The sequence below is a fragment of the Copidosoma floridanum genome, unplaced genomic scaffold (genome assembly GCF_036245765.1).
Source record: "Copidosoma floridanum isolate Cflo_tuat_1 unplaced genomic scaffold, Cflo_Japanese_pri ptg000023l, whole genome shotgun sequence".
In the NCBI taxonomy this organism is placed as follows: Eukaryota; Metazoa; Arthropoda; class Insecta; order Hymenoptera; family Encyrtidae; genus Copidosoma; species Copidosoma floridanum.
The window spans coordinates 1,007,039-1,022,771 of NW_028321900.1; the positions used below are offsets into that span (position 1 = coordinate 1,007,039).

At 33.4% G+C, this 15,733-nt stretch overlaps 1 protein-coding gene across 1 annotated transcript in view; it reads right to left on the reverse strand.

Moving 5' to 3' along the window:
• Nucleotides 1-15,733, reverse strand: part of Cad96Cb (protocadherin Fat 4-like Cad96Ca) — an 898,994-nt gene that overhangs the window by 317,800 nt on the left and 565,461 nt on the right. The window contains exon 11 of the mRNA XM_089595008.1: nt 4,633-4,747. Within this exon, the coding sequence (XP_089451134.1) occupies nt 4,633-4,747 (115 nt within the window). The remainder of the gene's footprint in view (nt 1-4,632; nt 4,748-15,733) is intronic.

Below are 15,733 nucleotides of genomic sequence, written 5' to 3' on the forward strand. Positions count from 1 at the left end.
TTATTTTTTTTAATGAAATATAGTCATTAGGTTAAGCTCTAGTAATTTAAAAGTCTCACTTTCTTAAAAGAAACATTAGTTTTATTTTAATTTTATGTTTCGTAAGTCATAGAAGTGCAGTACTTTTAATAAGCTGCAGGAAAGAAAATTTATTTTAAGGTCACTTTTTCAATTTCCATTCATGAAATTTAAATTAAAGTTCAAAAATAGTAATCAAAATAACCATCGAGTCAATATAGCTATTTTTTTGGAAACTATGCTTTACAATAAGATTATTATACGTACGATCTATAAATTCTTAAACACTTTTGCATTTAGCTGCTATTTTCAGAATAAACTACAAACAGATTAAATAAACAATTATTATAAAGCATATTTGCTACTTAATAAATGATACTAAGAATAAGATAAAAACATCTATGATTAAAACAAATACATAGCACACAATGTGCATAATTATTTATGTTATTACATTGTGTACATTAATATTTACATAATAATTATGAGTGCAATCGCAGTTGAGGTGACGTTCAATAAACAATTATTTCCGTCAAAACCTAGGAATCAAGGCCCAACACGTAGTTGTTAAAGTCAACTTTCTGAAGGGCAGGCTCGTTACCCAGTGCGTAGTCAATTAGGCTTACTCACCGACTAAATTAATGTAGTAAAAAAAATATAATTTTTTTTATGTGTCGCATAGTCTAAGAATCTCTGCAATTCATATAGTGATTGTTTGAGATTATTACTTTGTTGAAAAATTTTTGATATGATAATGTAATTGAACCTTAGTAACTTATTAACTCGAATAATCAGTTATCAGCTAGAACGAATGTTGTCCAATAAACACCTTAATTAATACAACAAAATTATTTTGTCAACAAAATTTTTTATAATCAATCATAAATCTGCCTAAGTAATTCTAAGGAACGCGCAATCGCCTAAAAGGGCAAACGTGATTCTGAAATGAGTGCACATAATACGTAAATTGATACGTAATATTTATTAAAGACATAAGAATTAAGTTGTATAAAAAAATTGTTTTTTAATCTGTACTAAGTACCAAAATCAAAATAAATTGATGACACTAGTTTTAATAAATCATTAAAATTCAACATTTTAAATTTTCAGTAAAACCAGTGAAATCAACTGAAGTTCCCTCTTGGCAGGAGTCACTTATTTTAGTCCCTGAGAAATCGTTGTCCGCGAAGTCCTTCTGGTTACTCTTTTTTATAAGGTTTTCAATCTACAAACTCATTATTCCATAGTAATTAGTAACAATAAGCTATTGAAAGAGCCTTGCGCGACCACAACACTTTGAATGGTTGTGCTAACTATACGTTGCAGCAATAAGATTTTAGTAGAGAGACTCAGCAGAAACAGGGTTGTGCCCTGCTTAGACGACTCTCTTAAGCTCTGAGTTAAAAAATTTGTTGTTCAAGAAGGCGTTTCATGTTTTTTATCGTATTTTTTTACACTGATTACAGGAAAAATAATGAAAAATTTTTTAAGTAATTTGACCAATGTAAAAACCGCGTCTAAAGTTAATTTTACTCATATCTCTTTAACGATAACAGATACGACAAAAATAAAAATACCAGCATGTAGGTTGGAAAACTTTCTATCGATTTTACTCATTACATATCTTCAGACAAGCGCAAAATTATTCTTAAAAAAATTGATTAAGCGTTTTCAACCCTTACTGTAAGAGTAAGTGAAAAGGAGAGAGCGGTGGTGGTGCGCCAGCCACGATGAGCTATATGCTACGAGCCATCCTCCTTCTATACTTGACTATACATGCGTGCATTGTATACGTATATAGATCACGATGCGTGGCGAGTTATTTTTGAAAATGACGTTACAACGCAATTGTTAATTTCGAAATGCATTTGCCTGGTTAAGGCGTGGAAAAATAATAGACAAAGAACTCTGACGGCACTTTGTCAAGAGTACAATCAACTTCGAAATTGTAAGGAATAAAATTTTCTCAATTTCTTACCCTATTTTTTTGCAATATGAAATTTTAGCTTGATAATCAAATGCTTATAACTTTGTCATTTTGTTATGTATACAAACGCAACCAATTTCTTATAAGAGTATATCGTTTTTTACGTACTTAAGAAAAATAAAAAATAGTGATGTAATAATTTTTAATAATTTTATGAAGAAACACACGTTTTTTACTATTTTTCAATAATTACTAAATTTTGTGATTGGCAAAAAATTTTTGTCTTGCTTCTCAGGTAGTTTATTGTTATTATAAAATAATTATTGCCCCTTACGTGCGGTACCACCGTGCGCAAAGAATACTAATGCAGTACATTATTTTTTAAGCAACTTTTACACTGCAACAAAATTTGATACTTTGGTAAGTTGTTTAGTAAGTATTAAAGAATATAATTCCGCAAAAAATTGCATCTAACGTTGCAAACAACTTTTGTAAAGCGGTTTTGCCAAAGTACTTTTTTTGCATTTGGCTGAGGTTAGTGAAAACTATTCATCCGATCTTGTTGAAATTGAGAGTTTATATTCAAGAATAATGAAGCTACAACTCTGCCAAATTTTAGCTATTAATGTTTGTGCAAAAAAAAATTATTAATTTTTTAATATTGGCTCAAACAACGAGGTTTCTTTCTTTTGCTAGGAATGACCACAGGATCAATGGGGATCAACGGCAGCTCATTTTGTTCGTCTGTTTGCCACGCATACTTCTATATTTTGTTTGTTTTCCTTTTTTTGTGTTTTTTTGTGTGTTTTTTTTTTTTTTTTTTTAGGCTTGTTCATTTCCAATGCTACAAGTTGTGTTTAAAAATTTTTGCCATTATTCGTTAAAAAATAGCAGAAAATGTTTTTTGTTTAATTCTACTACAATCGATTGGCATTTTTTAGTTATCTACAGCATATATTAGTTATTTGCAGTGATTGAATTGCAAAACAGTGTTTTTCCTGAAATATTGTTAAAAATTCAAAAATTAAAATTTTTCTTTTACGTTCATGCACAATGTGCCTAAACGCACGTGTTAATTAAAGCTGATTAATGATGAAGTTCGATTCATTATTTCAAGAAATAAGTAAAATAAAAAAATTAAAAAACCTGATTCGACACTATAACCAATGGATATAAAGTACAAAGAAATGTAAAAATAGTAGTTTTCCTACGAGTTTTAAAAGTCTATGTTTGCGAACCGAGAGGTTTGCGGCCTGAGCCAAAGACGAGGGACGTAACGAGGTTCGTAAAGGAGACTTTTCGAACGAGTTCCGGAAAACTGCTTTTTCGCCTGAGAAAGTACCAGCCTCCTAAAATCATCCAAGGACGAAAAAACTCTTTTCTCAGAGACCTTTTTTCACCGTTAAATATCTTTTGAAGACTTAGAAATATTTAAGTGCGTGGCCCGCATCCTAAGACAGAAAAATATTCTATCTAATCCAGCAATTGCTTTCGCTGCTGCTTTCCCTCTTGCTTCTCTCTCACCAAGCATCGTGATGTATATACGTATACAATGTATAGTCAAGCATAGAGGGAGGATGGCTCGTAGCTTATAGCTCATCGTGGCTGGTGCACCACTGCCGCTCTCTTTTTTTCACTCACTCTTACAGCAAGTGTTAGAAACGCTTAATCAATTTTTCTTTTCATAATTTCACACTTGTCTTAAGATATGTGATAAATCAAATCGGTAGAAAATTCTCCACCCTACACACTGGTATTTTTATTTTTGTCGTATCTGTTACCGTTAAAGAGACATGGGTAAAATAGACTTCAGACACAATTTTCAGATTGATTTAATTATTTAAAAAATTTTTAATTATTTTTCCCGTAATCAGCGTAGAAAATACGTTGAAAAACATAAAACGCTTCCTTGAATAACAAATTCCTAACTCAGAGCTTAAGCGAGTCGTCTAGGCTGTTTTGTCGGTGTATTAACTGCTAGTGGCAAAACCACTGACTTGGCGTAGGTGTGCTTAGTCTGAACGGTAGAGTTTTTTCCAGTGTAGAGAATAAATGAATGCAAACTATCATACATTATTAAATCAATAGTTGTGAAGCAGTCTGATTGCTGTACGTACTTGTAAATAATCTGTTCTCTCTTAGGCCTTCCCTTACATGACTTCTTTAGATCTTACAAGATTGCGTGCGTGAAAAGAATGTTTTGCCTTCATACATTCTAGTACATTGAAAATACGAGTTAATATTTTGTTTAATTGAACGTTGGTCCTAGTATGTTATCACCATTTTTACAAATTTTACTGTTGTATGATTTAAAGTACTAAAAATCATTCTAAAAATATGAAAATTTGTACAAGAAAACGTAAAAAAAATTTCTGTCAGTGTAATAATATGATTAAAGTTATTTTTATTGTTTTACTGTTATTATAACTATTATGATTTTTTGTGTTGCTTCTATTGTTATTTATATTTACATTATTATTTATTTTATTATTATCATTATTACTAGTTTTATAAGGTCATAGCAGTATAAAGGCGCAATACTGGCTTAAATCGTTGTTCTTGCCATAGTATGTCCAGAGACTTGAAAATGCAATAGTTTATTATTTTACAACTGTCAAAAAACGATGAAAGTATGTTGTTGAAATCATATTTATAGCAATACTATTTTATTAAACTTGTAACTTTACCTACTACTGAACCTTCTTTGAATAATTTAACGTGAAATTCATATCTTGGATGTCTAAATCTAGGCTCCCATTCATTAAAATCCATAACTGATATATTTATTCTGGCTGTATCATTCTGTTGAAAAAAATTTTAGTTAATATCAAAAACTATTACATAATACAATTATATTAATTTATTCTTAAGAGTAACAAATACATTTTTGCTGTAAGTGTTGTGATAATCTTAAAGTTGTAATATCAAAGAGGGCCTTGTGACGTAAAAGTATGATAAATAATCTATTATTAATTAGTAATGATAATAAAATTATAACGTTTCTCTGCATTAAGTTTTATGTAAGGTTAGAGCCAACAAAAAAACAATCTTATCAATAAGTGATTTTCAAACTTACTGTTGTAGAAAATCGTAGATTATTTTACTAAAAGAAGCTTTATATGTTGAGTATAAGGGTTCGTAACCAACAACTAAGATTTAATAATTAAAAATAATATGAACGTGCTTAGCGAGTTTTTTCTCTATTACACATAAATACTGTACTGTCTCTTAACGAAATTCATTTTGTTTCTAAATTAAGTAACGAACGTAAAAAAAGGATAAGACTAATAAAATCTTAAATAATATAGTAACAAAATGAGCTTCATACCTTAAAGTTTTGTTATACAGTTAAAAACTGCAGTATCAACTGGTACATAGACCAGGCTCAAACAGTAATGAACCGGAAAAAATTATTCGCACCCAATTTTTTGTGCTTTCTTGTTCAAAATATAGTAATGTATCTGAAAGTTCATCTTGCCACGCAAGAATGTGGTCAGGTAATGTTTAAACAATTTTTTTGTAAACAGTTTCGTCAAAGTTGTTTTTTTGATCGGAAGAAAATTTTATTAGATTCTTTGGCACATTTGGGACAAAAAACTAATTATAATGTATGTACCTAAGCCTCACAGTTTTCGAGTAAGCGATTTTCAAAGTTTTAGAAAGTGCATTTTTTCTGATTTTTAGAGCTCCACGACAGGGCTAAATAAACTCATTTTCATATATTAAAACACATGATTATAAACTGTAAGCCTTCTATATAATCTCCAAAAAAGAAAATGTGGAAAAGTTAAGTGGCAAGATTGTTTTTTGCGATAAACGTTTAGGGCTTTTAGAGCGCGCTCCCGCGTGGATATATATATATATATATATATATATATATATATATATATATATATATATATATATATATATATATATATATATATATATATGTGTGTGTGTGTGTGTATGTGTGTGTGTGTGTTTACTACTCGCTGAGCCACGAAACGTATATATAGGTATACAGATGAAGTTTCAGATACATTACTATATTATGAACAAGAAAGCACAAAAAAATTGGGTGTGAATAACTTTTCCCGGTTCATTACTGTTCGAGCTCGGTCTAATAAGCTGTTAGTAAGAGTTAGTAATTCTAAAATGGTCAATAAAAAAAAAGTTTTATTCTCACCCATAAAATGAAACATTTTACGTTGATAAAAAAAAAAAGATTATATAATACTTCTACAGGACGAAAGCATCTCTCAAATGGTAATGCTTGTAGTTTTCTCACCCTCAACTTTGAATTTGAACTCGGAATTTCTTGGGTTACATATATTTTCAAGGTATGTGTTACGAAAATTCTTTTTTTTTTAGTTATTTGGTACTTAAATTGCTTTCCCTCCATTCTGATAGTTTTCTTATGCAAACGCTTTATTTAATTCTATGTTCTAACATCAAACTAGTTTGTCATTTTTCTGCATACTTTTAAGTGCTTAGTAGGTCTCATCGTTTCAAATATCACGAGTCTTATACCAAAAAAATCTCAAAATATATTCAAATAATTTTAACTGATTGTAAGTTGAATTTTGTAATATCTGATTTCATTGATTGAGTTTCTTAGACTTTAATATGACAATACTTACAGAAGGTATACTGTGAAGGTTCTGGTTTACCTCTCCTCTAGAAAGGCAGGGGGGAAGCTGTAGTTCAAGGGTATGGGGGTCCCTCCTCCAAGTGGGTGGCTCTGAGCTATTACTGCTTTGAGTGGAGGTGGGCGGGCGGACACCTGTGAGAAGGCCCCTGTATGACGTATGCGTACGTGTAATAGTGTGTTGGGTCAGTCGTGCTATTGTACGAGCGTATCAATGCCCCACCCCCTTTGACCACCACTACACGCATGCATGAAAATGTACACATGTGCATGTATAAGTGCTTGTGCGTGCCAATATTTTTCAAGTCATCATATATATGTAAACATCAATGAGATAGAATGAGTAAGCGTTTAGTTGAATCATGCACTTTACTGCAAAGTGCTATAGACGTTATAGTAGAACACTCTGTTATCACAAATTAGACTCCACAGATGTAAACAATACTTCTCTTAATAAGACTGCCTCAAAGGACTTTGGCTTGATTTATTCTTTGAATTGTATTTATGAATGGTTCAATAGTCTAACAGCTGATAACATCACAAACATATGACTATGAATGGAAAAAATAAAAAACTCGAATGCGTCTTTGAAAACTATTTCCAGTTGACAAAACGCTTCGAATTAGAGAAGTACAGGAGCCCCAAACTCCAGAAAAGTCTCTTGAGCCAGTCATTGAAAGTGCGGTTGTTCCCTCAATCAATGAGAATTTGTTACAAGTTTTAAATTTTTGACAAAGGCAAACGTTTTCTTAGATAAAAGTATATACAACATGGTGGCTGTGGTATTAGTTTAACCAAATCATTATAGATACTATAGTATGTATACAAATGATAGCAAATATTTTAGAAATAATAGTTTCTTTTTATTTTTGGTGGAGATGCCTCGTTGTGCTTTTCTATAAGATATTTTCGGATATTTTTATCTTTCTCCTCCTCCTTACTGAGGCTCTCATATTTTGGTTTGCTAAAGATTGGACCCATGTTGTTGATGTTGCTTGATCAATCGTCACAGTATAACTGAAGCTGTACGCAAATTTTTATCAGTTTATCAGAAGCCACTAAATGTAAGATATACTTTATTTTTGATTTTAAATTTCATGCTTACTTTTTTCTTCTTTGCCTACACACGGACATCGTTTTTGACATCAACATTAGCTTCAGTTTCAAAGTCACTATCAGTATCAAAATCATCAGTTTTAGTTCCATCAATAGTATCCCAACTGGGAAGCATTTTATAAATTTTGTTCTTATGACTATTAATAACGTCTAAAAAACATCCTAAGTCTGGTTCAATGCTACTTTCCACCAAAGAACAAAGCTACAATTTTATTTGATGAGCTTTACTAAGTGCACAATATTGCTTTCTACGTAGACTTTTTTGCACATCATGAGTACCACACATTAACGCCTGTGTTGAATATCCCGTATTAAGAATGTGACGCGATGGTACCATACACTGCTTAATGTTAATCACAGTACGCCCTATGGTCGATTCCAAATAAGTGGCGGTATTATCTGCATGAACGTTAATTTGATGTGCATTTTTTTCTACAGTGTACAAATGTTGCTGCAACTTTATAATGGAAGAATGACCCTCGAACCAGCGAAGTCCATGCACTCGCTTCAACTGAAAGTCGTTGTTTTGGCGCACATCCATAGGTAAGGTGGAAAAATTGCACAGGGGCTGCACAATCCAACGACTGATCGCTGGTTTCATAAATGACACCACAGCCACTTCTTTTGGTAAAAACTATCGAGAAGCGTCGAAAAAACCTCAAATCTCAATAATATAATCCTCGCAAAAATCCATTTTTATTTTGCAGCTTAAAAGCATCATACTAACTGCAATATAAACGCGTATTCGTCGCGTTTGATGCTGCGTGATAAACTAAGCAGCTCTCTGCACTGAGACTCGTTCATATACATCTCATACTGTGCAAGTGTGTGTTTATGTTTCGTAAAATTAATCATTGGTTCTTAATATTTTAATCTTAAGCTAGTTTTTAGGAAAAGGTTATATAAATAGTAACAATAATATAATTTAAGTACATTTGTATGTGACAGTAATTTTTTTTTAAAAGTACAGTTTTACTAAGTTTTTATTATACATCTATATCAGAATCAGAAACGTCTTTCCACTCCAAGTCAAAATATAATTTTTTCATTCGTTTCATATTGTGGGTGGCACAAATAGATGTATAAGCACGATTATGATGAGAACATATAGTTGCTATTACTAATGTTGGCAGTTCAAACTATGGATAATCAGTCATATCATTAACTTGAAAACTTAACCTTTCGAGCCATCTTTTTTTTAATTCTCCAATTACAATAATATTCTTAGCATCTTTAAGATTTTCTCGTAGCACATTCCCAACTTCTGTTTAGTTTATATTACCAGATTTCCAATCCAATCCATGATAGTAGAGCTTAAGCCATAAATTTTCACGTTTATACTTTCAACTTACGCCAAGGAAACAGTGATTTAACAAGAAACACTTGCGGTTCAACGGGCTAACTTAACGGAAGAATTGCTAATTCTTTTAACACATAATCATTGCTAGGCTTTTTAAAGCCTTGCATATCCACTTCATACTCCATCATGGCATATACTAACTTACATGACTAATGCTGCTTCATTTTTCTATGAGCAAGTTTAAACAAGTTTTCTCATATCCCCACTCACGGGATTATACTCAATCACACGATTATGTAGAATCAGACAATAAGCAGCTGTTCCTTGCGAAAAATTATCTTTTGATTCGAATTCCAAACGCACATCAACTGGCCCGCTTCTCAAAGCTTCATTTTGTTTTGAACAGTCAGTCACGATGAGTGGCATGTGTGTAATAAAATTGTGTTTATTAATCATAGGTTCCATTTCGTTACCATTATAGACATTTTGAAAATTTGTATACATATTGTAGAGTAAAAAAAATTGACTATGATTAATATTGAGATAAAGATTGCCATACGAGTAATACTGAGAGTTAAGAAATAATTTGACATTACTTGTATAACAATGATCAAAGCAACTAGCATTCACAGCTTTCTGACCTTCACAATTTGTTTGAAAGCCTACAACAACAAATCGCGGCTTTTCCAGTTGATTTGATGTTTTTACGGTCCAAACATGTTACATAGTTGTTGGAAGAAGGGGATATTCATACAACTTTCAATTGCGAAAACTCATGGAAATTGTCTCATATTTTGCTATGACATTAAGCAGATGTATTTTGAGTCTGTCTGATGCACTTGCGTAAGGCATGAGTCATTCTATTCGAGTCAATAAAATTTTAAAGCCTTCGTAAACATTACTAGTAGCTGTTTGTACAACTGTATTTAAGTCATTTCTCAATCTCATGAAGATTAATTCATGCTTTGCATTTACTACAACCTTACGATAGTCCTCAGCAAAGCTAATTACCATGCTTAAAGGTATAGAAACATCAAAATAACCTTTATTATTAACCAATTTGTTTATTTCAGCAATATCTAGCCATCCTGCGTTTTCAAGCATTAAACTTTGACCTGGATAGTCTGATATCCAACCTTTCATTAAAGTTGTTATAGCAACATTTTTCACTTGTCTATTTTAATAGCGTTCAGTTCGTAGCAAATTTCCTCAAACAAATAATAAATAGCACTATTAACAAACTCAGTTCAGGTGACTGCAGTAATGTTGTTTAATGTCATACGTCCGACAATATGTATAGCACTTTTTAAGGGTAAGAGACATAAATCTTGATGTTTAATTAAGATGCGTATCTCATCACTATTGTTGAATGTTGATAAAATGCAAGGCTGATGTGCATGACTTCCGTAGTTCGCGATTGATTCATTGAATGTGATACCTGACTAAACGCTTAGAATTTCTTCTATCTTTAAAACAACAGGAAAATGTGCAAACAAATTTTAGCCAACGATTACTTTTAAGCCTAGGCTTTTAAAAAACTGTGCATTTTGACGTGTTAATGCTTTGGTTGCTTGTTGATAACTGATTTGCCTTCCCATATTGGTTTACTTATATACCCTCTTTCAAATTTTTTTGTTTTCTTCACAATATATACAATACCTATTCCTTTAATTTAATTTTTAACGTGTAGCGTTATTGTTATGACTTCTCATCGGAAATTTATTAATTTTCATTTATAGTCAACAATCTGAACTTGAAGATAATCTATTGTCTTGACTGCAACGGGTAGGTAAATTATTTGTGTTGGATCTTCAATAATTTTATATCCAGGAGGAACTGCAGGAAGAAATTCATGAATCGTATAAGCTTTACGTTCATATATATATGCTCCAGTAGTAATGTTACACTTAACTCAAAGTGCATTAACCCCAACAATTGCTACAGGTTTATCTTACACTTTTATTCTGTGTGAGTATGCGTTTTGCCAAACCCAAAACTGATCCCAACGAGTCTTCTGGTCAAAAATCAATTGGAAGGCTACACAGAATTATACTACAAAGCGTGTTATCATTGGGCTTTAAACTTATTGAAATATCCTTAGGTGTTAATATGTCGATAAAAGAATTTGCTATATTTTGTATTTCATAGCTGCCCGTTGGTAAAGTAACCACCTCTTCCCCCACGTTAAACTTATTGTTACTCTCGTCAATATTAGGTATGGAATCAAATGTGAGTAATTCCACTAAACCAAGAACGTAATTTTTTTGCGGCGAGAGCTCAATTGAAGGAAGATATTGTGCTTCGAGAAAAGATGATTTACTAGAAAAACTCAATGTAAATGCGTCTCCCACAACGGCTTATCAATAAATAATCAATTTTTTTCATTTCCCTTTCATATGTACGCTTATAGTTGAGCTTGTTATTTAAAAATCTTGGACAGAGATGACTACAGTTATAAGTATCAAATTCTTGATATCATTCGTAATTATACTTAATAATACCAACACCAAGGTATAACATCAAACCAAGCGGTGATTGTAGATCACAAAAACTATCAAAATGTGTTACGTCATCACCTTGTTTTATGTATGCAACCCAATAAGTACCAGGACCATCTTTATCATCTAAATTAACGATAACTAATTCATTCTGATGTGGACCATTATATGGCATAGTACTTCTTATAAATACTCTTCGAAAATATAGTATCTTTAACATTTTTGCATATTTAATAATATCTTTATTTCTAAGAGCTTGATTGGGCAGTTTTACTTCGAACTTTTTTTTTTAATCCCCTTCCTGGTTTTAAGGATGGACCTAAACCTTTTTTGTGCAGTTTAAGAAAGAGGCCTTTACCAAGTAAAAAAGCTTTCATTTTTTAACCGTGTCTCTCACTTTCTTCAAGCTGCTTCTTGGCTTTGTTTGCTTGATTTATTGCTTTATATATATTACTCGAACCATTAGCAATAGCCCCTACAGTGCTTAGACCTGCAAATGTGGGTACGACATATGGTAAAAAACCATCAATCTTTTAAGGTATGTGTAATATGAGTGGTGTATTATTATTTTTCTTACCACCAGCTTTCTTCAAAGATCTTAGAGCTCCCATTCAAGCAGAACTTACAACTTTGCAAGCACATTTACTTGTCACCATAGCTGTTTTAGCACTTTGGATTAAGTTTTTCAAAGTCACACTTTTTTTAAGATTCTTTTTTCTTACTTTTTTTATTCTCTTATTCTTAGATAAACCCATTCCTTATTTGGATTTCCCTTTCATTGCACTGCTCACAGAAAAAGTGGTAGCCTTTTCACTAATACTTGAATCTTTGGCTTTAAAGCGTTGCCAAGCCTTTTCTGAAAGAATCTTATCTGCTTCGTTTCTAGCCGTAATGTCATCTGGATTTTTAAAATAAGCTATATCGTGTTGTTTAGAAGCTTCATCCAATAGGTGAGCGCCTAGATCTCCATGGGCTAATTTCTTGGCTAGTTTAGTGCCCGGTCCACAATACTGATATCCTGGCACGTGCAGTTCTACTGGCAATTTATTTATGACTGTATTTATGATACCACGACTTTTTCGTCGAAAAGAAATTATCATTTCTCAAGTGTTAATGTTAAATGAGCTCATAAATATCATATAAAGTATATTTTTCATTCCCCAAGGTGACTTACCGTTGGAGAGAAAATATCGAAATTATTCTCTCTCGTACGTCTCTACTTGATGATTCGCGCTCTCGACTCTCCCTTCACTGGATCTATCGAAAAAGGGGATTCGCGGCTGGGTCAAATGAACGACATAGACTGACTTTAACTTTACTTCACGTATTTATTATAATAACCACAACACCTCTCTTTGGTCCCGATTACACTTCCATAATCCCTCGATCGCAACCACGACGCCAGTGGTACGCTTAGAGAGACACGATGTTCACTTACGCACCCCCTCACACACGCACTCTTACACTCTCTTTCTTTACCACACGACTCTCGGTTGGGGCCAGGCCTCCTCAACGCGGCTGGCTGTACGTGCACACACACACCCTTACTTGGCCTGATCTCTAGCCCACGGAGTAGGTCACCGTAGCGGCCCGTAAAAACCACGGTGACGTCCCCCTAGAGGTGTCTTCGGCGTTTGCTTCCCGTCTATGCCACCGCCTGTCTCTTCTCTCTCTCTCTCTCTCTCTCTCTCTCTCACTCTCACTCGGTTCCTGTCTCTCCCTCCCACACTTGTATGACGCGTCCGTCCTCACGTCTCGACGGAGGCCCAACCGTGGCGCGCAAAAATCACTGCTCCATGCCCCGATCCTTCCGCTCCTGCTCTCGCGTCTATCGCTATAGCCGACGATCTGACCCACGTCCCCACGTAACCTACACACTGTACCTTGGCGGATCCCGTGCTTCCTTACAGTAAGACCAGTCCACCATGAGCGTCAAGGGTCGCAGTCCAGGAAGTCGACGCTGTGTGATACCTGGGCCTCTCTCGCCTGCTGTCCGGTACACCTCTCACCTCGGGCTCGGCTCGGGTCGTCACGGGAGGACGCTTCGTCTCAAGATGGCTGCCGTTCAGGGTCGGATGGGTCGGGATCAGGCTTATTTTTCTGGGTCCTTCTTCCCGCTCACTTTTTCACTCGCTCTCTCTCTCTCGCACTTAATACTCGCTATACTCTCGGCTCTCTCGCTCCACGTACTCTCTTCTACCTTCGCGCTCTGTGGTCTCACACCCACTGAACTCATCAGTTGCGTCCGTTCCCAACTTGTCGCTCGGTAGGTCAACTAACTATCTTTTGATCTACCTACCCAGTCCCTACCTTATGTTCCAGATCATTCTTACGTGCCAACGCTTCGACACTTACATCATCACATTCACTCGTACGCACGCTTCATTTCTGGTCTAGGTGTGTGTCTTCTTCTCAGGCTTACCATTAGTCGTTCCTAAAACATACGAAAATTTCGGTTATGCGAGGATCCTATTAAGAACACGAATTGGTTTCAGAATTGGGACGTCGACAGTAACGTGCAAAATTGTGAAGCAAATTTTGCCACGTTAATCAATAGCACGCTATTTATAGTTTTATGTTTAAAACAGGTTAGCAAACTGCCAGACTTAAATGCTTAAAAACATGCTGATTACACTATCACTTTTAGTCTCGGTTGAGTCAGCATGCAGTTAACATGAGCTTCGTGGAACAGAATATTAAACTTCCTGTCGTGAAGTTTGATTTTATCGTTAAACAAGGTAAGAAAATAAAACGCCATGGTGATTTGATACCTGATACTATAAGAGCCATTTTTTGCAGCCCATCAAACTCTGGAAAAACCAATAGCTTACTATCTCTTATTACTCATATCAATAGATTAAGATTTAAAAATGATTATTTGTACTAAAAATCGTTGAGTCAACCAAAGTACAAGTTTCTTAAATAAGTGTTAGATCCTATGATGGCATACAATATTTTTCTTTTATCGAGCATTAATCAGTCATATCTCCAGATAAGGCACTACCAAACTCCATAATGATATTCGATGACATTGCCTGTGAAAAACAAGATTATGTGAAAGCCTTCTTCTGCATGGGGCGTCACAAAAACGTTGACTGTTTCTATCTTTGTCAATCTTATGCTCAAGTTCCAAAGCATTAAGTCAGAGATGATTTAAACCTCTTAGTGATATTTCGACAAGATGATATAAATTTGAGGCACATCTATAATGATCATGTTGATACCGATATGACGTATAATGACTTTAAAAAGTTTTGTGTTAAATGTTGGGGAGTTGAAAAACATAGATTTGTTATAATGAACAAGGAATAAGATGTAAATAATGGTGGATATAGAAAAGGTTCCGACTCTTTTGCAATTAATATTACTCATTTTCATTAAGTATACATCAGTCTTTTGTTAACTATCAAGCAGTAAACATGAATACATTTCATAAGAAAAAACATGTTCTTCAACAAATTAAAAAAGCAAGAGAAGCTGTGAAACGCAAGCATCGATTGTTGAAGTTAGGAAAAGAAGATTTTGAAAAACAAATTAGTGAGTCTTTTAAGCCTATTAATGATTCGCTTTATAAAATTATCTATAAAATAAATTTAAAAAGAATGTATCGTAAAGCTTCGAATTTCCATCTAAAGAGCCTTTTAAGCCTTTTAAGCCAAAAAGTCATATCAACACATCAATGTTTCACTCAGCCAATAGTAACAGTGATGATGAAGAAGAAGAAGAAAAAGATACTTTTTCAACTAATAATACTATCAAAGACTCCAACACTGTTGTTAAAAAAAGTAATCATGATGATGATTTAGGGCATATTAATAAAACTTTATCTATGAATTTATATTTACAAATACTTAAAGAAAATAAGCCAGAATTAGATCTAATTTATGGGACAAGAAAAGAAAAAAACAGACAATATATACTTGGTGATTCACCCATTTATTTTAAAAATAATCAAATTTAAATAAGATATCCAATGACTGATGGGTTGATTGAGTAACTCATTAAAAAGCATCCTGATGAAGCATACATGACACCAGAAAATTTAGCTTAACACAAACAAATCTTGGAAACTTCAAGTGCACATGAAAGAAAATTTGATAAAAATGAGACGATTTGTATATACGACAGTAAAAAATTTAATGATGTTATTGCCCCATTATTTATTCTTACACATTTAAATAAAAAAGGTGAGTCCATACATTCATTCAAAATTGCTAAACTAAATATACAAATGAACTACGTTT